Here is a 22,680-nt window from a genome sequence, read left to right as displayed (position 1 = left end):
GCTTCCACTACTCTTTCCCATAACTTCATGCTGTGGCTCATCAATTGTATCCCCCTGTAGTTACTACAGTCCTGCACATCCCCCTTATTCTTAAATATCAGCACCAGTACACTTCTTCTCCACTCCTCAGGCATCCTCTCACTTTCCAAGATTCCATTAAACAATCTGGTTAAAAACTCCACTGCCATCTCTCCTAAACACCTCCATGCTTCCATAGGTATGTCATCTTCTTTGAAGGATAAAATTTTTTTTTTTTTAGATATAGGCAGAAGATGTGCACACAGGGTTCACAAAGAGATATTTTGAAGAAGAACCAGAAACAGAACTTCACTTCTCACCTCAACACTTAAGCTGCACAACAAACCAACTAAAGGAATTAAGCGAGAAAGCTCTGCTTGCTTTATACTGCCCTCTGCAGGCCACATTGTCATTTCTCTTTCTACAAAAAAATTCAGCTTGCCTGAAGAAGGGGCCTGAGTTGCCTCGAAAGCTTGCATATTGTAATGTTTTTTTATGTTAGCCAATAAAAGGGGTCATTTTATTTGATTTCTCACTGCATACACCAAAAAAAACAATAATAAATATCTTTTTGAATGTCTGAAAGTACGCTGTTAAAGATGCCTTTACGTACTTTGCTATACAGAGATTTAAATTCAGCAAAGGATACAAAAGGTATACTCTTTCAAATTGCACATAAGACATAAATCTTGTTCACTCATCTTTTATAGAACTTAAATGAGCTCAAGCAGAATGACACCTGAGAGTCACAAGCTAAAGGTTAACTTCATATTAAAAATGTCCACTGTTGACTGTGTCTGCGCAGTCAGAGTTCAGACTAAGACCTAAGTTGCTGCTTCACCTTCTGCTGATATTTAAATAGAAAATAATGGATCGGCATCAGACCTGAGGAGTATGAGAAATAAAGAGAAAGGTGCCATTTAAAAAACGATTTCAGTGTTTGTCTTCTTCCAACCAGTCTGTCTCATTGTACGCGTCGGTCGAAATGTATAAAACGCAAATTAGTGAATTAAAAAATGGCAGTCAGTACCCGGGGCTCAAATCTTACTCCGGGTGGGCTGGGTTGAGTTTACAAAATCTCCCATATGTGTTGATTTCTCTAAAAATACTCCAGTGCCAGTATGTATAAAATCTCAGAATTACTCCCAGGAATTGCACTAAAAGTCTGATTAGGATCAGAATCTGCCTTAACCCAGAGTAGGACACGAGACGTAGTTATGAAGGCCCTCCCAGAGAGGAGTAAGAGTTCACCTTTGAGAATGAATGTCATCACCATGCCACGAAACGGCACTCATGAAGTTATTTCGTAGTTTTCCTTGAAAATCAAGGAGATGTTTTGTAGTCTTCTGATAAGGACGCTTCACCACAATGATAATAACTGTAACCATAATAATAATTAAAGTAATAGGGGGAGATGAAGAAGGAAAACATAATAAAGGTAGGATATTGAGCTAAGCTGCACATAACTATTAACACTTAACAACGACATCAAGAATAAGAGAGTCTGCAGCCATAACCACCTGTGTGCTGATACTGTGGTATCTCTTATGATTCACCTGTTGGTGCTCGATTCACATTTAGGGCAATGATCTTCATGCAAATGCCATCAGTCACACAAAAACTCCAAGAAAAACAGCATTAATACAACTTGCTTTAACATTACGTCACAAGAAGTGGTGGGGAAATCTATAAATCTGTGTATTACCTCACGTGCTGTAAGGGAGTTCAAAGTTTGGTGCCAAATTCAAGAAATAGTTGGTTGTGACATATCCAAACCATCACTTCTGCAAACCTGCAATTTCCCTGTGGCCAAAGAATGTAATGTTACCAACTTTTCCATTTGCTGGCAGTGCATGACTTCTTTGTGTGAATGTAGTGTTTCCAAATCATGCCACCTCTTCTGGAATGTATGTGCCAATCTCTTATTGAATACCATCTTCTGGTAATTCCTAGCATGTTAGCAGTTCAAGTCAGGTTGGGGAGCATGCACTTACCACACAACAAAAGGGTGCAGGATCCCGGTTGGCAATCCCCCAGGTAGACACATGCTCCAGTCCCACCCTCCAGGAATGACCATCTATCTGCCGTAGCCAGGTATTACATGGGCATCCCCTTGGCCTGGTCCAGCCACTCAGGTCCTCAACAGTGAGTATCCTATGAGTCAGATCACCCTTGGGGAATTGTGGCACATGGCCGTAGTGCTGTAACTGATGTTCCCCATCAATGCAAGTAATGTGCCTCATTTGGGACTCCGTGACCACGTCCATGTCTCGCAACCATAGCACAAGGACTCTAAAGACTTGGACCTTCGTCCTTTTGCAAGGATATCAGGAGCACCACACACCCCTTTCCAGTGACCTCATGATCCAGCTCCATACTCTACCAATCTGTCTACTGACTTCATAGGAAGAGTCACCAGAGACAAGAATGTCACTGCCAAGGTAAGTAAACCTCTCAACAAGGTCAACACTCTCTCCGCAAACAGACACACTGCTGATGGCTGTGCCCAAGAGGTCATTAAACGCCTGGATCTTGGTTTTTATCAGGACACTCACAAGCCCAGACACTCAGACTCCTCACTCAGTCTCTCGAACGCCCCGATCAGAGCCTCCATTGACTCCGCGAAGATCTCCACATCGTCAACAAAGTCAAGATCAGTGAATCTCTCTTCACCAACAGATGCCCCACAGCCGCTGGACCCCACGACCTTGCCCAACACCCAGTCCATGCAAGCATTGAACAGAGTAGGAGCAGAACACACCCCTGACAAACCCCAGAATCAACTGGGAAAAACACAGAGGCTCTGCCTCCACTCTGCACAGCATTCACAGTACCAGTGGACAGTCTGCTCATGATATCCAGAAACTTTGGGGGTATCCCATGAAGTCTCAGGATGTCCCAAAAGGCAGATCGATCAACTGAGTTGAATGCTTTATGAAAATCGACAAAAGCTGCAAAGAAACTCTGCCAATATTCGCATTTGCACTTCATGAGAACCCTCAGTGCCAGGATGCAGTTGATGGTAGACTTCTTAGGCGTAAAACCAGACTGTTTCGGTCGCTGGTAGGTGAGCAAGTGATCACGGATCCTATTGAGGACAACCCTACCCGGCACCGAGAGCAGTGTTATCCCCCTGTAGTTGCCGCAATCCAGGCGATCACCCTTCCCTTTCCAGATAGGGACGACAAGTTCCGTTTTCCACTCAGTTGGGATGATGCCAGTCTCCCAAATGGAAGAAAAGATAGCTTGGCCTGCCAGGAGGACAGCCTTACCACCAGCCTGGAGAAGTTCACCCCGGATACCACAGATCCCTGCAGCCTTTCCCCTCCTCAGCTAGTTCACCACCTGTGCAATCTCAGTAAGATTGGGAGGTTCACAGCTAATTAGAAGATCAGCCTCAAGAACCGTGGACCCAGAGACATCCAACATCCTAGCCGGAGGATCAGCTTTGAACAACTGCCCAAAGTAGCCAGCCCAGCAGATCACAACTGTAATGTCATCAGTAAGGACCGTTCCATCAGCTGCCCTGACTACGACTCTCCAAGGAACAGATTGGGATGTGTGTAATACTTTGAATCGTTTGTAAGTAGGACATGTGTATGAGTGTAATACTTCTTCACTTTTCAGTGCTGGTAGTTTCACTTATCATCATGTGGGGCGCACTGTTTATTTTAGGCGACAGAACTGTGTGTCATACTGCAGTTTCACCTATAAAGGACTTTACAAGCTGGTTCAGTATAAAGGAAGCTACATACTGCAGCCTAATTAACTACAGGCAGGTGATAAGAGAACTAATTCTCTTTCTACCTCTTCTCTTAACATTTATTTCCGGGTCTCCCAATGCCAGAGCCTATCCAGGCAGCACTGGAGCAAAGGCAGACAATATGGATTTCAGTTTAACCCATTCACGACGTTCTGCCCAATAATATACTTTCCTGTTGATCTACAAATCTCTTCCGAAACTCAAACTGGACTGTTTAGGGCAATCCATTCCAGAGATACAAATTATTTGTTTTATCTTACACGTGCCACTGATAAAAAAGAATTCAGCACCCACTCTAGTCATGTCACCTTTCCTAACCGCGAAGGGTATTCTCTCGTTAAAGTATGGTCTCCCTTCATTTCTCTGAGGTGTCCAACAACATTTCCAAAATCAAACACTAACACCATGTAGACTCCAGTTACACCGCCAAACTTTCCAATGCCTCTCTGATCAGCAACTGTACGAGTCTCAGAAGACTCAGTCGCGGTGTAAGTCATACCTGCCCTGCCCCAAGAAACGGGACCTTACCGTTCCTAAATAATACCCGCTCATCTGCGTGACCACCGGCCTCCCGTCCTGCATGCTGCCTGCCACAGGTGAGCGCTCGCTGACGGTGTGTCCACGGCAACACAAAAAAGCCGCACACTTCAAGCAAGTCGGCAAGACAACGGGAACGGCGCGGACGCGGTGTCTTCTTACAGTGGGCCGACGAGAGGACAAGCGCCTGAAGGGACGAGCAAAGTGCGCGTGCGCGCGCCCGCGCCAGACAGGCGGCTCATTCAATACAATCTGCGACTGCAAGACGCGATTAAAAAGAAGAGCCGCCGCTCAGACGGGGCTGCAGTCCTTTGAAAAACGCCAACTTAAGAAGGATTCAGGCGGCTAACGGCAATCGCGAACTTAAGAAGGACTCAGACGGCTAACGGCAATCGCGAACTTAAGATGGACTCAGGCGGCTAACGGCAATCGCGAACTTAAGAAGGACTCAGGCGGCTAACGTCAATCGAAACTCACGCTGCCTCGGAAACCCAGTCAGCAAATCAAAGTCACAGAGTAAACTCCTCTTTTTAGTACGTCATCAAAATGTCACTTACGGTAATAGATTTCCTTTTAGCATTCGGTTCTTTAATTCGTGAGGAAAGGCAAAACATTTACTGATTAAATGAAGGTGTGACAAGCCAAGTTTGAAGCAGGTTTTCTCATTGAAGCTGCTGCTGCAATTTCACCTACACCAGAAGGGGGCGCCTGGTTCAATCTATGTTGCCATAGCAAGCTGCATGTTTTTTGAGCACTAATGACATTAAACTAAAACTAGATAGACATTGGATCACTTGTCTGCAGAGATAACATGGGGTAACTGCTGCTTTTTTAATTCTCTGACGTTCACCCCTATGCTCTCTTAAGAGTGAGAACCATATCTCTTGGTTTCCAAAGAGCCATCCTAGACCATGAAAAAACCTTTTTTATCTGTGTTCCAAAAATATCCACGAATAACTGGTAATAGATTTGTGAAATGCTTCGTGGCTTTTAAAGGACACTTGATGCATGCTATCACCCAGGCTAAGTTCAGGTTTTCTTGATCTGCTTGTATCCTTCCAGGTAGCTACTGTACATTAACATTTTACGTTTTCTTCTCATTTTCAAAGCCCAAAGAACAAATTTCTTAAGCGAAGAACAAAATGTAGTGTGTCTTTTGTCAAGTAATGATTCTGTGAGGAACCGCACAACTCAGTAGAGTGTCATCAAACCGTTATTTTAAGTACTCACCTATACACAGTCTTCTTCTTCTTTCAGCTGCTCCCATTTGGGGTCGCCACAGCAGATCGTCTTCTTCCATATCTTTCTGTCCTCTACATATTGTTCTGTTACACTCATCATCTGCATGTCCTCTCTCAGCACATCCATAAACCTTCACTTAGGCCTTTTCCTCTTTCCTGGCAGCTCTATCCTTAGCATCCTTCTCCCAATATACTCAGCATCTCTCCTCTGCACATGTCCAAACCAACGCAATCAGTATCAGATTAAAATGAATAGCCTGGTTAAGGTGACACCTGCTTTCTTAAATATCCCCGTTTGCATCATGCGCAAGTAATCTTCTGGAGTTCTCCTTTGGCAAAATGTTCTGATGTCATTAAACTGCACAAGAAAGAGTTACAACACCATCTTTGACCACCAGGAATTTGAAAATAAGCACGACGCCTGCGATGGGTGTTTTATAAATAAGTTTGGTCAAACTGATGCTTTATTTATAAGTTCTCATTACTGGATTGTAAGCACCAAACTCCTTTCTGCTTGGTGGTGAGACTGAGCCCTGCAAAGGCCCGGCAATCCTCTATGTGTGCCTCCTGTCTTAGACGCAGTGCTGCTGGAATAATAACAAAGCAGGTATTCTTACTTCAGTAGCATAAGTACTGTGTTACTTTAAAAAATAATCAGACCACGTAACGCATATTACCTTTAATGTGCTGTTATCAAGATTATGATTCCAAAAATTAATAAAATAACAGTGGGAGGTCAAGCTTTTAGTTACAGGGCCCCTAAACTGTGGAATGGTCTGCCTGCTACTATAAGAGATGCCCCTTCGGTCTCAGCTTTTAAATCCCGGCTGAACACTCACTACTTCAGTTTAGCATACCCTGACTAGAGCTGCTGATTAACTGTACAGACTGCATCTCCGTTGTTAGTCATTAGCACTAAAACATAAGTAACATGATAGTTAGAATTGGATACTAACCATCACCTATTGTGTTTCTCTTCTTGATACTCAAATGTGGCACTTGGTGCCACAGCCCACCTGCCAAGTTGTTTTGCCTGTCTAAGATAAAGTCATCCCTGATGCAGGATCGCAGGAATTGTGGGAAAGAGGGGTCCTTTCATCGGATTGGCTGGCCCAGCGCTGTTTCAGCTGTGGAATGGCCAATAGGGGGAGGCAGCTTGATGGCTGAGGTCTCAAGGACTCTAAACAAATCCAAATCATATTATGTGATATCATCTACTGTTGAATTCTGCTCTGTACTTGTAAACTTTTTATTTTTATACTGTTTTGAGGATTTGTTCTGTTCTGTGTATTCTTTTTGACACCCACTGCCCGCCCAACCTACCTGGAAAGGGGTCTCTCTTTGAACTGCCTTTCCCAAAGTTTCTTCCATTTTTTTCCCTACAAGGGTTTTTTGGGGAGTTTTTCCTTGTCTTCTTAGAGAGTCAAGGCTGTCAAGAGGCAGGGCCTGTTAAAGCCCATTGCGGCACTTCTTGTGTGATTTTGGGCTATACAAAAATAAATTGTATTGTATTGTGTTGCTGAGCGTAGCACTGTACTTTCAGCTCATCCACATACATTTAGAGATTTCTGAAATATTGAGACAGATTGTTTAAACCAGGAGAAGGAATAAAGCAATCGCAGAACCTTTGCCTTTAAAAAATGTATTTTGTGAACACTTCTACCTATGGCTGCTAGAAGCAAATGCATGAGCAGGCTGACAGAGTGCAACTCCAGATCCGTAACAGTAAACCAGTGAAGGACTGACATGGCCACACGATTGGATTATTTGTGGATTACTCTGTCTTTGTTCATAAGGTTTCTCAGAGGCCAATACTCCATTTTCTCAGATTGGAATAAGGGTTTTTGTGGCTTTTTGGAAATCAGGTTTCAGTGACTAACCTGGTTATTGAAGTGCACGTAAATGCATTAAGTGAGACTCATTTTTTGACAGTTTTCTGATTCTAGTTTAGTTATTTTTTTTATTTTAGTAAAATGCATCATTTTTTTAATGATGTGATGGTAGAACTATTTAGTTGTGTCACGCATGCGCATCGGAGGACCTCCTCACTGGCTCACTCAAGATGTGGGGCAAGAGGGGGCGCTGTCACTAAACACTTCTTTTCCTTTTCTCCCTGCAGCTGCAAGAACCCACCCACAGATGACACTTCCGGACCACCCAATATGAGAAGCCCGACAGCCTGAAAGGAGGTGTCTTTTTACAACCTGAATAGACCGCCGGACAGAGCTCCGTGAAGGACCCTACTTTTTGTGACAGCCTCAGAGCCACTGTATTATGTCATTAATTTGACCATTCATTAACACCAAAGAAGCGCACTTTACGTTAGGAAGTGTAATAAAAGGGACAACCCGGTTGATGTCCCAACTGTTTCCAGTTGTTACGACCTGTCGTTCCTGCACTTAGCCACAGTGGGCTTCATTTATCAGACATGGAGAAGTAACACATTTATCGTGGCCATGGAACTGTGGGCCAGTGATTTATTTTGCTGTGAATCTTCTAGTGGTCATGGAAGGTTGCCTTTCTACTCTACACATCATTTGTGCACCGGTAAAAGCCTTATGATTGTACAATCCAGTAAATGTATATCTATTGTTTTAACCGCATTGTTTATGTTTGCATAACTTCATTTGAAGTATTTGTCGTGAGTGTCTAAAGGGCATATTGAGTTTGTCATGTTATAGACAGTTGGTGGTTTTGAGGCTCAAAGAGTGTCCAGTTTGTTGCTTCTCTGCCATTTTTGCTTCATTGGACTCCGAGGAGCAGGCACAGTAACAGAGGCTCACCTCCAAACCTGAAGTCTCTTCCAGAACGTGTGACTCTCCCACTCCTGTTGATAAGAGGAGATGTCCCAAGGGAGACATTTTTAAGCATCTAAAGCAAATGTTAAAAAGATTGTGAGAATGAAACGAACAATTTGCAAATAAAGTATCTATCTATCTATCTATCTATCTATCTATCTATCTATCTATCTATCTATCTATCTACCTATCTATCTATCTATCTATCTATCTATCTATCTATCTATCTATCTATCTATCTTTATTGCATTCCATTAGAATAAATTGCATTGAATTGGAACTGTAGCTGTGCTTTTTCAATGTTTCCAAAATTCTGCAGCTACTACAAAGATTCAAACATTGGGTACAACGCAAGACTTTCCAAGTCCAAGTGTCTTCATTTTGAAAATCTTAGTAAAATTTATAGCAAAAATAGTTTGCACAAAACTGAAGAGAAAAATCGATGATACGCACTGTGAAAGAAGACACCCTCTGACGCACAATAAGATTTGGGGCAGCCACCCATATATTTTACCTAGCTGCAGTGGTTAATTGAAATTGCACAGATATGCTCAGCGCGAGTTCTCAATATGAATTTGTAACGGCCGACCCCTTACCCAGCCGGCAGCTAAACTTCCAAGACCTGTGGCCTGGATAAATAACTGAGGCTAATCTATAAATACCAACCCGTATCTCTAACAAATAAACTTTTCCCCACAATCGATGGTTTAAAAATAAGCTAAAAAAAAAGCAGATATGTAAAAATAAGTGAATATATTATATAGAACACAACAAAACAGTACTGCACATTCCCCACGTAGAAAATATACATATGTATATCCCTCCACCAAAGCAGCAACGTGACAACACCATATACAGTGCATCCGGAAAGTATTCACAGCGCATCACTTTTTCCACATTTTGTTATGTTACAGCCTTATTCCAAAATGGATTAAATTCATTTTTTCCTCAGAATTCTACACACAACACCCCATAATGACAACGTGAAAAAAATTTACTTGAGGTTTTTGCAAATTTATTAAAAATAAAAAAAACTGAGAAATCCCATGTACATAAGTATTCACAGCCTTTGCTCAATACTTTGTCGATGCACCTTTGGCAGCAATTACAGCCTCAAGTCTTTTTGAATGTGATGCCACAAGCTTGGCACACCTATCCTTGGCCAGTTTCGCCCATTCCTCTTTGCAGCACCTCTCAAGCTCCATGAGGTTGGATGGGAAGCGTCGGTGCACAGCCATTTTAAGATCTCTCCAGAGATGTTCAATCGGATTCAAGTCTGGGCTCTGGCTGGGCCACTCAAGGACATTCACAGAGTTGTCCTGAAGCCACTCCTTTGATATCTTGGCTGTGTGCTTAGGGTCGTTGTCCTGCTGAAAGATGAACCGTCACCCAAGTCTGAGGTCAAGAGCGCTCTGGAGCAGGTTTTCATCCAGGATGTCTCTGTACATTGCTGCAGTCATCTTTCCCTTTATCCTGACTAGTCTCCCAGTTCCTGCCGCTGAAAAACATCCCCACAGCATGATGCTGCCACCACCATGCTTCACTGTAGGGATGGTATTGGCCTGGTGATGAGCGGTGCCTGGTTTCCTCCAAACGTGACGCCTGGCATTCACACCAAAGAGTTCAATCTTTGTCCCATCAGACCAGAGAATTTTCTTTCTCATGGTCTGAGAGTCCTTCAGGTGCCTTTTGGCAAACTCCAGGCAGGCTACCATGTGCCTTTTACTAAGGAGTGGCTTCCGTCTGGCCACTCTACCATACAGGCCTGATTGGTGGATTGCTGCAGAGATGGTTGTCCTTCTGGAAGGTTCTCCTCTCTCCACAGAGGACCTCTGGAACTCTGACAGAGTGACCATTGGGTTCTTGGTCACCTCCCTGACTAAGGCCCTTTTCCCCCGATCGCTCAGTTTAGATGCCAGGCCAGCTCTAGGAAGAGTCCTGGTGGTTTCGAACTTCTTCCACGTACAGATGATGGTGGCCACATTTGCTCATTGGGACCTTCAAAGCAGCAGAAATTTTTCTGTAACCTTCCCCAGATTTGTGCCTCAAGACAATCCTGTCTCGGAGGTCTACAGACAATTTCTTTGACTTCATGCTTGGTTTGTGCTCTGACATGAACTGTCAACTGTGGGACCTGTGTATAGACAGGTGTGTGCCTTTCCAAATCATGTCCAGTCAACTGAATTTACCACAGGTGGACTCCAATGAAGCTGCAGAAACATCTCAAGGATGATCAGGAGAAACAGGATGCACCTGAGCTCAATTTTGAGCTTCATGGCAAAGGCTGTGAATACTTATGTACATGCGTTTTCTCAATTTTTTTATTTTTAATAAATTTGCAAAAACCTCAAGTAAACTTTTTTCACGTTGTCATTATGGGTTGTTGTGTGTAGAATTCTGAGAGAAAAAATGAATTTAATCCATTTTGGAATAAGGCTGTAACATAACAAAATGTGGAAAAAGTGATGCGCTGTGAATACTTTCCGGATGCACTGTATATACACAATAACAAACCCTCCCTTGTCCCAGTAACATACAACGAACACAAGACACGAATAACAATGAATGAATACGGAAAATGCCAATGAAAGTGAACTTGAGTCCGAGTATACAACTGTCCTGAATGCGGATGACTGATCAACAGATAAGTGATGTATTTGAATTTCCCGGAAAAAATGGAGCAACCTCACCGTGAATCCTCGGCTTGTGGTGGATGATGTAGTCCAACCCTGGGGTATCTGGTGATGACTGGTTTGAAGTAAGTCCGGCGGAATGAAAAAAAAATTCTGGTTACAAAAGCACGATGTGGAAACAGCAGGTAAAGTTGGTGCGTTGACGTGAAAATGTAATCTCCGTCTTTCTCCTCTCTACTCCCTGTTCTCTCCTGATTGTTTATATAGTACTGAGCCAGATGTAATTGATTGATTGTAAACAGGTGTTTTCCATCTTGGGGCTGCGGTCTCTTTCCATCATCCATCCCCCCTGTATTTATGGGGACGACATTCACTGACGCACACAAACAGCAAACGGCACGATGGAAACAAAACACACTCAGTATAAATATTGAACAACACTATTTCTACTATGTAGCCCCGCTACAAACTGATGAGCAGTGGCAAAGATGGTGGCTTTAAAGGCCATCAAAGGAAGTGATGTCATCTATGTCGGAACCAGATGTGGCGTCTTTCTTGGTGCTGGAACTGGAAGTAACATCTTATTGGGAGTCGGAACCGGAAGTGATGTCTTGTATGAGAAATCAGGAAGGACTTCCTGCGTTTGGTCTGCAGAGAAAAATAGAGAAAGGTTTAGTGCGCCCCGTTACCCCCTGTCCTGGCATGGAATTACTTTCTCATCTTCCTCCTACTCACATGTGTGTGACAGCACAAAAAATAATTTCTTGTGATGGTTCCATTGTGGGTGGCATAGTGGCACAGTGGTAGCACTGCTGCCTCGCAGTAAGGAGACCTGGGTTCGCTTCCCGGTTCCTCCTTGCATGTTCTCCCCATGTCTGCGTGGGTTTCTTCCCACAGTCCAAAGCCATGCAGGTTATGTGCGTTGTCCCTGGTGTGTGTGTGTGTGTCCTGCAGTGTACTGGCACCCTGCCCGGAGTTTGTTCCTGCCTTGTGCCCTGTGCTGGCTGGGATTGGCCCCAGCAGACCCTCGTGACCCTGTGTTAGGATATAGCAGGTTGGAAAGTGATTGACTGACTGGTTCCATTGTATTAGGCTTATATATGTTAGTTTTGTTTCTTTAAGTAGCAGTGTTCATTACTATATATGTGTTGCCAACTGCATTGCTGTATACATTACTGTGTACGGTCTGAAGCTTGTGACCGGCGGCAAGGAGGCAGTCAAGAGCAGGGAAAGGTTGGGGTATCACCCTGGTAAACCATCCATCCATCCATCCATTTTCCAACCCGCTGAATCCGAACACAGGGTCACGGGGGTCTGCTGGAGCCAATCCCAGCCAACATAGGGCACAAGGCAGGAACCAATCCCGGGCAGGGTGCCAACCCACCGCAGCCCTGGTAAACCCATTCAATGAAAACAAAAGTCCAATTAAAAAATAAAAAGTAACTGTAAAATAATAGGAACTGCATTGAACTCAAAAAGACACTGAAACCAATTAAAAATCACTTCACAACACATGTAGAAACAATGCTCGCCATATTCTCCCTGCAAAACACTTCTTTGAAAATGCTGAAAAAGTGCTTGAAAAGCACACCCAAAAATCCCCAAAAAAGCCAGAAAACATTTGCAAGATCCTTGTAAAACATCTTTAAAACACATGACAAATGCCCAAGCAACGCTAGGAATTTGCAAGGCTTAAGTGTGAATCGGCCGTTAAGGTAGCACTTAATCTTTATGTACTCATCAGATTTTAGGGGCCAGCTACACGCTGCCACAATGTACTATGAAATGTAGTCCTTCATCCCCTTTGAAGGCTTGAGTCAGTCCCCTACTCCATGCTTCACCAGTCCCAAATCTGTGCAAAAAAAACCCAGTAAGGCTATTTCTGTTTTGAATTTGAAATTTGATAGACATCACATTATTTTTACCCATCAACAGTGCATCCAAAAAAAATATATGAAAGTATGAAAGGTGACAAGCAGATGGGTAAACTATAAATCTGGTAATCTGGTGGCCAGGGTATGCTCACAGAATCTTTTGAGAGAAAGATCTTCATAAACCAAGGTGGCCTGAGTTGTAAAGTGAAGCAGAAATGATGATTTTGGAGATAGTGAATCAGGAAGTGCAACGGATTAGCAAGGAGGAAGTAAGGACAGCTATGACGAGGATGAAGATGGAAAAGCCGTTGGTCCAGATGACATACATGTGGAAACATGGAGGTGTTTAGAAGAGATGGCAGTGGAGTTTTTAACCAGATTGTTTAATGGAATCTTGGAAAGTGAGAGGATGAATGAGGAGTGAAGAAGAAGTGTACTGGTGCCGATATTTAAGAATAAGGGGGATGTGCTGGACTGCAGTAACTACAGGGTGATACAATTGATGAGCCACAGCATGAAGTTATGGGAAAGAGTAGTGGAAGCTACGTTAAGAAGTGAGGTGATGATTAGTGAGCAGCAGTATGGTTTCATGCCAAGAAAGAGCACCACAGATGCAATGTTTGCTCTGAGGGTGTTGATGGAGAAGTTAGAGAAGGTCAGAAGGAGTTGCATTGTGTCTTTATGGACCTGGAGAAAGCATATGACAGGGTGCCTCAAGAGGAGCTGTGGTATTGTATGAGGAAGTCGGGAGTGGCAGAGAAGTACATAAGAGTTGTACAGGATATGTACGAGGGAAGTGTGACAGTGGTGAGGTCTGTGGTAGGAGTGACGGATGCATTCAAGGTGGAGGTGAGATTACATTAGGGATCGGCTCTGAGCCCTTTCTTACTTGCAGTGGTGATGGACAGGTTGACAGACAAGATTAGACAGGAGTCCCCATGGACTATGATGTTTGCTGCTGACATTGTGATATGTAGTGAGAGTAGGGAGCAGGTTGAGGAGACCCTGGAGAGGTGGAGATATGCTCTGGAGAGGAGAGGAATGAAGGTCAGTAGGAACAAGACAGAATACATGTGTGTAAATGAGAGGGAGGTCAGTGGAATGGTAAGGATGCAAGGAGTAGAGTTGGTGAATGAGTTTAAATACTTGGGATCAACAGTACAGAGTAATGGGGATTGTTGAAGAGAGGTGAAAAAGAGAGTGCAGGCAGGGTGGAATGGGTGGAGAAGAGTGTCAGGAGTGATTTGTGACAGACGGGTATCAGTAAGAGTGAAAGGGAAGGTCTACAGGACGGTAGTGAGACCAGCTATCTTATATGGGTTGGAGAAGGTGGCACTGACCAGAAAGCAGGAGACAGAGCTGGAGGTAGCAGAGTTAAAGATGCTAAGATTTGCATTGGGTGTGACGAGGATGGACAGGATTAGAAATGAGGACACTAGACAGTCAGCTCAAGTTGGACGGTTGGGAGACAAAGTCAGAGAGGCGAGATTGTGTTGGTTTGGACATGTGCAGAGGAGAGATGCTGGGTATATTGGGAGAAGGATGTTAAGGATTGAGCTGCCAGGGAAGAGGAAAAGGGGAAGGCCTAAGAGGAGGTTTATGGATGTGGTGAGAGAGGACATGCAGGTGATGGGTGTAACAGAACAAGATTCAGAGGACAGAAAGATATGGAAGAAGATGATCCGCTGTGGCAACCCCTAATGGGAGCAGCCGAAAGAAGAAGAAGAAGAATTGATGTTTGCCTACCTGTCTGTCAGCTAGTGCAAGTCCTTACATTCTCAAGGCTATCAGCCTCTTTTTTCAGATCTATTGTCTCCAGCACCTTTTATCATTCTGTCACACGCAGCTCAGGTGAAAGTGTAAGTCGTTATTATTCTGGTTGCAAAAGTATACTTATGGAAGTTGATAGCATTTTACCAGGCTGAAGACGTTAGAGTCATTCCTGCTTTAGCTTGGCTTCTCAGAAATAATCTGGCCATAGTGCACTTGTTCTTCTTTTTGAAAAGTAATGTATAGTGTGAAAAGAGCAATTCAGAAAATAGCAGTAAGCAAAAAAATGAAAAGAGACATGCAGCTGCTAAGCTTAGTAAGTCTTACGGGTAGATGGAGGAGGATTCCAGACAATGTTGGCTCTACCTATCCTCATGTTATATATAGTTGGCTCACATTTAATGCTGGATGGACAGTCTTTCTCGTTGGACACTTTGCTCTGCCATAGGGGCCGTTCCCAGCACTGCACTACCTTTTACTCTTTTTGCGTGTTGAGGTGGCAGCATTGCTTGGTAAAACTGACTTCGATGTGTTGCCTTCAGTAACAATAAGAAAATACCTCTCTTCTCTCCGTTAAGGTCAGTGGCCTGTTCCATTGTCTCTGTGTTCTTCTTCAAGTGGCAATGCATTTGAAGCGTTTATGCACTAAGATGCACTTGGCAATTATTACTGAAAGGTTTTTCATTTGCAGTTGGTTGCAAGGAGAAAGCACTTTTCATTATTCTCTAACTCTTTCCCACTCCTCCGCCTCTCCGCTCCAGCTTTCATCAGACTATTAGCACAACCTGCACCTGCTCTGTCTTCTGCCTGGATGAGATTTCATTGAATGGCTCCGACCATTTTTTTTTATCAGCCTCAGAAGCTTTTTTCTTTCTTACTTTTTATTTGTAAGTTAATTTCAATTAAGGAAATAATGTTGAATGATTTATAAAAAATAAAGTCGCTGGAGGTTTATGAGGTTGACTACATAAAACTATTATAGCTGTGTTTGCTTTCAAAAGAATAATGTGATAGGCAGCAGAGTTCTGGACAAGTCTCATAAATCTGGACGATCTAGGCTACTTCATTTTAAGCTGGCCAGGTCAGATGTCAGATACAGCGAGGCCTAATGGTTGGTAGGTGTCTGTTACCAAAGTACCCTTCATGTTTTAAAAACAGACAGATGAGACACTGAGAGAGCAAAGAAACCAGCTTACCAAATAAGGAAAATTAATGTTTTAGGAGACCATTCAGTTCATCAAGCTCCTTGGGTTTACAGGGTTTGAAGAAGAAATTTTAACCTGCCCATCCAGTGCTGCCAATTTAATGTAGGAATTGAGTGAAATTTAAGTTAATTAATCATCCATCTTAACTTCATCAGTACTGGTAATTAACCAAATACTTCAGCAAGGCCCCTACTTTATTTACCTTACCTTTCTCTGGCCTTTAGATATATATATATGTTACGGCCAAAACCTGAAATCGGCCAAAGTGGGAAGTGTCCGGACAAATCGGGAAATGGCCAATGTCGCTGAAAATTGACCAGCCAATGTCCGATCTTTTCCTCGATTTCGGGATTTGGCCAGCCAGTTTGCGAAATGGAATGGAGCGAACAGCCAAAGTCGGAAGATTAAAGGCACGAGCAGCGATTTGTTGCGCACTTAGTAGTGCAATTGCATCGAGTGCAACCATTGGCGGCTCTTGTTCAGAAAGCGGACGCCACTTGGTTGTTTCACAATAATTAAGATTAGGTATAGAAGTAGGTTTCATATTTCTGCTATCATTTTACCCCTAAAATAGTGACTTAACATCTGCGAGCTATTTTATTGACCTTAAGGTTAGTGTTTGGGTGAGGGGAAGGCCGTCTCAAGTGGCATCCGCTTTCTGAACCAGACCCGCCTTGAGCAGTTTCTCGTGCTGAAAACTGAATCTGCATCTGAAAGTTTTTAAGCATCTTCACACCTTGAGAGGACAGTCTTACATCATCACATCAGATTTTGGCCAGGGAGTTCTCTCCACTTCGCGAAATGGCCGGCCAAAGTAGCATATACACTGGTAATTTCTAGCAATTTGGACTTTGTCCACACCTCGCAGCCAAAATGCAAAATGGCCGGCCAATTCGGGAACTGGCTGAACTTTGGGTTTTGGCTGTAACATGTATATATTTTAGACTTATATATATATTGAAGAGGATGGCCAGGGTTCATGCCCGGCCAGGACGTCCCTTCTACTTGTATTCCGGGGGAGCAGCCATGGACTCCTCAATACCTCCCCCGGGACGCTTGGTGGCAGCCTCCCTGGTTGATGCCTCAGTTTCCCACAGGGTTTCATGGAAGATGGAGTTCTTCCCAACCCTGTGGAGACCTGGGATGGCCACCAGGGGGCGAGACAGAGATGGTTAAGCCCAGCTGGTCTAATCATGGGCCCCACATGGGAATGCAATTGGGAACAGGTGAGCAAGCACCAAGAGCACTCCCAGGAGGGCCATAAATGAAGCCAGCAACCAGCACTCAGGGCCAGAATCGGGAGGAAGAGGACGAGGTGCCTGAGAGGAGTGGTGTTGCCAAAGGAAGGATTGCTGTCTTGAGAAAGAGGTACTTTGGGACTGTGTTATACCTGTGGGGTTCACGGGGAAGACGTGCCCCACAGGTGAAGAAAAAGATTTGTGTTGTGCTAAGTGCTTGTGGGACTGTGTTGGGCCTGTGGGACACGGGGAAGACGTGCCCCACGGCTGAAGAGAAAATAAAAAGTTGTGTTCAATTTATACGTGTCTCAGTGTGAGTCTGTGCCGGGTCGGACGCTTATATAGCACCTTTATTCACTATATATATATATATATATATATATATATATATATATATATATATATATATCAAGGTAACTGAGGCACACTCGTTTTAAGGAACAGCATAATACAATCTATATAATAAAAGCCCAGCGCGGCGTCCGGGTCCGGGTCCGGGTTCCTTTTGGCTGTATAGCCGCCCCCGTAGAAAAGCCCCAGTCCTTCCCCTCTCAGAATTCCTGCTTACCCGCCTCCGTTCTTTCCCCTTTGTGCACGTGAGTATTTCGATCCCTGCGTCTGAGTCGGATGGTTCCCCTGGTCACCAATTCGTGTGTTTCAAGCCGCGATTTTCTATTTTCTCCCTTCCGGCCCACTATGCCTTTCCGTCTTCAGGTACCCATGTGCACTTGTACGGAGGAGACCTTACGGAACAATGCCGAAACGAAAGGCAACTGAACCTGCTGCTGCGAGAGAGGACACATTACAGCGTCATCACGAAGCAAAGAGGCAAAGGCATGCCAGTCGCTCGCAAGAAACGGACACTCAGCATTCACACAGATTAGCTCAACGACGCGTCTCTGCCGCACAACGAAAGGCAACTGAAACCCCTACAGAGAGAGAAGACACATTACGCCGTGATCGCGAAAGAAAGAGGCAAAAGTGTGCCAATGAGACACCCGACGAGAGGTCCTTACGATTGCAAAACAACCGTAATAGACAAACTCCTACAGAGAGAGAGGACACACTACGCATGACCACTTACTTGAAGCAAACATAATCACTGGTAAACACTGTGGTCAACACGTCTTCATCCCCAGGATAGGTCTCGATACTATGGATGACTCTGACCTGCCTTTTGACATGCACAGAAGGCAATTCCCACTCCGATTGACCCGGCGCCTTATTTATTGTAATAGCGTATGACAAACACTAGATCTTGTAGGTATATTCCTACCTGAGCCTGTCTTCACACATGGCCAGCTCTATGTCGCCTTCTCCAGAGGAAAACGTTTTCCAAAAGTGAAAGTCAAAATATTGCCTTGCAAAAGTCAAGGGAAATTACTACAAGATACTAATAAATACTTCACACAGAACGTTGTTTACCAAGAAGTACTCGACTCTGTCCACTCGAATGCCACGGGATTGTGTGACTCCACAGACATTACTATGTGCAATGAAGGTGACGGACGCGATGACACAGTGCTGCATGTCACTGACGAAGTTAATGAAGACCACTCAAATGACCTACATCGCTTTGCTCTTCAGAATGAAGTACCACTACATGCCCCCTCGACAAGCACAGGACGTCCTCAACGGTATGATCCTCCTCTTCCTTACAACCATTTACACAACGTATACGATTCTGATTAGTCTGCGTCCCACACTTCATGAATCATGGGTTTTGTTTTGAAATTTTGTTTCCCATGCAAAAATCAAATGCGGTGCGATGAAGGACCCAGTTCACGACTGGCAGCCGCGTTTAAACAGGGAGTCCTTCAACTGTGGTCATCCAACGCGGAGCGTAGCGTGCGCCAAGTCGCTAGTTTATTAGTAAACACAAGGATTATGGAAGTATGATAAATGCATGTATGTACTAGTTCACACATGTGCACCTTGAGGACAGCTTAAAGGCTCTGGTGGTGGTAATTCCTCACTAATCCACAGGGTGGCACTGTTTACTAATGCCTTTTCTCTTCCTTCCTGTGCAGACCGGATGATTTACAGCCACCTCTGATGTCGCCACCTGGATGCCAACTGCCAAAGCAACATGGCTTCTGAGGGTGCATGGAGCAAGGTTGGGAGCATGCTCTGATTACAACGGATTGCTGCACCCACCACACGATGAACCACCCAGATTAGGCAGACCGTAACAATTAATGAACTTCAAAATGAAGGCGCTAAATATAATTCTAATTATAGATTTAGGTTCCTTGGTTGACAAAACCCAAAACTTGACACTAAAATTAGGTTTCCAGCTTCAAGGAAGCCCAAGAAAATTTTATAAGTAAGACTAATCACAACACCTGGGTTTTTATGAGTGCCCAAAGACGTGCATATTAGGTAGACTGGTACATTTAAATGGGCCAGTTTGAATATGGACTGGTTCCTACATTGCGTCTGATGCTGCCAGGCTTGTCAATCTCTCCATGAGGGAACAGCATGTTTAGAAGATTAAATGGATGCAGTTCCACATTTTAAGAAAAGGTCAATAAATTTAACGGTAAAAATACTGTGAATGGTGAAAGTAAAATACCTTTCCTGAAAAAAGGAATGTTACCTTATAATCTACTGAAAATTACCTGTATATCTCAAACAATACATTTCATTATTTTTTACAGCCTAGTTTTGTAAACTAGATATTTTTCTACTTTCAGAATATGCTGCATACCAATTATTAATACATTACAGTCACACTGAAAAAAATGCTGTTAATTTTGCAGCGTAAAACTCCAAAATAGCGAAGGTAAACGACTGTAAAGTGTAAAGTGGTACAACTCTGTGTCAGTAACACCGAAGATGCAATATTTGCATAAGGACACGCCCCCTTTACCATATTGTTCCTGATGAACCGCATACCTTTGCACAGTGGGGAGAAAACAAAACTGAAACCGAGTTAGCAGGCTTGTTTTTCCCTGCGTGCTGAAGATTTTTTGAGTTTATAGAAGATGATTCATGGTGGGTTGTAGTCGATAAGCTGGCACATCGGTAGGGCACTGTAAAAAAAAAAATAATGTTAAATTTACAGTAAAATACTGGCGGGTGGGTTGCCAGAATTTTACTGTAATAAAAAAGGTGATGATATTTTTAGGTCAATAAAAATGTCATTTTTTACAATTCTGCGTTACCAGAATCTTACTGTAATTTGATAAGGTGACAGTATTTCTAGGTCTACGGTATAACTTTGTAATAAATAATTGTTTTTTCTTTACAACACATTCCAACAGAAGGGAATGTTTAACCACAACCAGTGACACACACTTATGATTAGGGGACAACTAAAGGGCTTGAATAAAAGTAATTCCACGCCTGACCAGGGAGCAGCGAAGTGCACTGATTCTCCCTCTCAATTCCTTGCAGACTATTCTTGGGCAGTCCCACCCGGTTCTGGGGCAACCAATGACGTCACTGCCAGTTCCGACCCTAATGACATCACTTCCTCTACTCGCATTTAAAGGCCACCATTTTAAGGCAGCAAGTCAGTTCTGTTTTGGACTCAGTCGTGTGAACATGTCTGTTCTTTTTGATAGATTTTGCACCCGGGAAATATTATACGGGTGGCTGCCCTAAACTTTTCCAATGTCTCTTTGTCGTTCTTGCGAAATCCATGCACTGTAATAAATATGCCAATCAATCAACCATTAGAAAGTATTGTCAGGATCAAACTCCCTGTGCACAGCTTGCATCATTAAAGTAACAACAACCAATAGCAAACATGTATCATTTAATTAAGTACATTGAAAAGAATTCAGTGTTTAAGGAAGTTCCGGCACTTTGTCTGGTGGAGAAGTAAAGTTTGCTTTTGTGCTGTTTGGTGCCCTACTGGTGTGCCAGCTTATCGAATACAACCCACAATAAATCAGCTTCCATAACTTCAAAAAAACATTCTGCACGCAGAGAAAAATAAGTCTGCTCACTTTGTTGAAGTTTTTTCCCTAATGTGCAAAGTTTTGTGATTCACCAGGAACGATATGGTGAAAGGGGCGTGTCCTTATGCAAATATCATGACCTCGGTGTTACTGGTCCAGCACTTTAGTGTTTTACACTTTACAGTCGTTTACCTTCGCTATTTAAGAGTTTTACGCTGTAAAATTAACAGTGATTTTTTCAGTGTGACAGTAATGTACCAGCAATTGGCATGTAGCATATGTTGAAGGTAGAAAAATATCGATTTTACAGAACTTGGGTGTAAAAAATAATGAAATGTACTGTTTAAGATATACAGGTAATTTGCAGTACAATATAAGGCAACTTTCCTTTTTTCAGAAAAGGTATTTTATTTTCACCATTTACAGTATTTTTACCATTAAATTTGTTGACATTTTTTACAGTGTACACCACAAAAGCAAACTTTACTTCTCCACCAGACAATGTGCCATAACTTCCTTATAAATTGAATTCTTTTCAATGTACAGTGGAACCTCGGTTCATGACCATAATTCGTTCCAAAACTCTGGTCGTAAACCGAGTTGGTCGTGAACCGAAGCAATTTCCCCCATAGGATTGTATATAAATACAATTAATCCGTTCCAGACCGTACGAACTGTATGTAAATATATATATTTTTTTAGTTTTTAAGCACAAATATAGTTAATAACACCATAGAATGCACAGCGTAATAGTAAACTAAATGTAAAAACATTGAATAACACTGAGAAAACCTTGAACAACAGAGAAAACTAACACTGCAATAGTTCGTGCTATAGTGCTAGGAACCGCTTGCTAAAAACACTATTTTTTGATGAGTTTTAAGCACAGGGGAAAAAATGAACATTTGAAAAATCCGTAATTTAATAAACCACCAAGAAAAGTAACATTACAAAAATGCAGGCTACGAACCGATCACTGCAAACAGAACTGAAAACAAAAACAAGCCTTCTCTACCTTATGCATCCCTCCCTCTCTCTCTCTCTCTCGCTCTCTCTCTCTCTCTCTCTCCCGTGCGCCTGTGTGTGTGTGCGTCTCTCTTTTGCAAGCCTGGAGTGCCTGTGTGTGTGTCTCTCTAGCGCGCTCCTGTGTGTGTGCCGCCTCTCTCTCGCACGCTCCTGTGTGTGTGTGCGCGCGTTTGTCTCTCTCTCTCATGCTCCTGTGTGTGTGCCTCTGTCTCTCGTGCTGCCTCTCTCTCGCGCTGCCTGTGTTTGTGTTTGTGTGTGTGAGTGTATGTGTGTGTGTCACGCTCTCTCTCTTGCTCGCTGCACAGGAAGTGCACAGGGAGAGACTGAACATGTACAAACCGAAAGGGAACCTGTCTTGTTCGTATACCGAGTGTGTGGTCGTGAACCGAGGCAAAAGTTTGGCGAACTTTTTGGTCGTAAACCGTTTTGTACGTGTACTGAGACGTTCGTGAACCGAGGTCCCACTGTAAATAATTAAGTAATATACCATGTTTGCAGTTGGTTGTTGTTACTTGGCTGTGTACTGGGGTTTGCGCCTGATAACATTTTATAATGATTGGCATATTTATTACAGTGCTTGGATATCAGGTTATGGCTAAACATTGACTTCCACTATAAAGTGTTATAAAGAAAAAACAGTTATTTACTATAAAGTTATGCTCTAGACCT

General features: G+C 43.2%; 1 protein-coding gene across 1 annotated transcript in view; it reads right to left on the bottom strand.

Moving 5' to 3' along the window:
- The window catches only part of LOC114666116 (uncharacterized), a 129,249-nt gene extending 124,774 nt beyond the window's left edge, over positions 1 to 4,475 (bottom strand). The window contains exon 1 of the mRNA XM_028820852.2: positions 4,310 to 4,475. Coding sequence (XP_028676685.1) covers positions 4,310 to 4,363 — 54 coding nt within the window. The 5' untranslated portion in view covers positions 4,364 to 4,475. The remainder of the gene's footprint in view (positions 1 to 4,309) is intronic.
- Positions 4,476 to 22,680: the final 18,205 nt, after the last annotated feature.

The sequence above is a fragment of the Erpetoichthys calabaricus genome, chromosome 15, assembly GCF_900747795.2.
Source record: "Erpetoichthys calabaricus chromosome 15, fErpCal1.3, whole genome shotgun sequence".
In the NCBI taxonomy this organism is placed as follows: Eukaryota; Metazoa; Chordata; class Cladistia; order Polypteriformes; family Polypteridae; genus Erpetoichthys; species Erpetoichthys calabaricus.
Note: the sequence above shows the minus strand (reverse complement) of the source record. Positions and strands in the feature narration are given on the sequence as shown.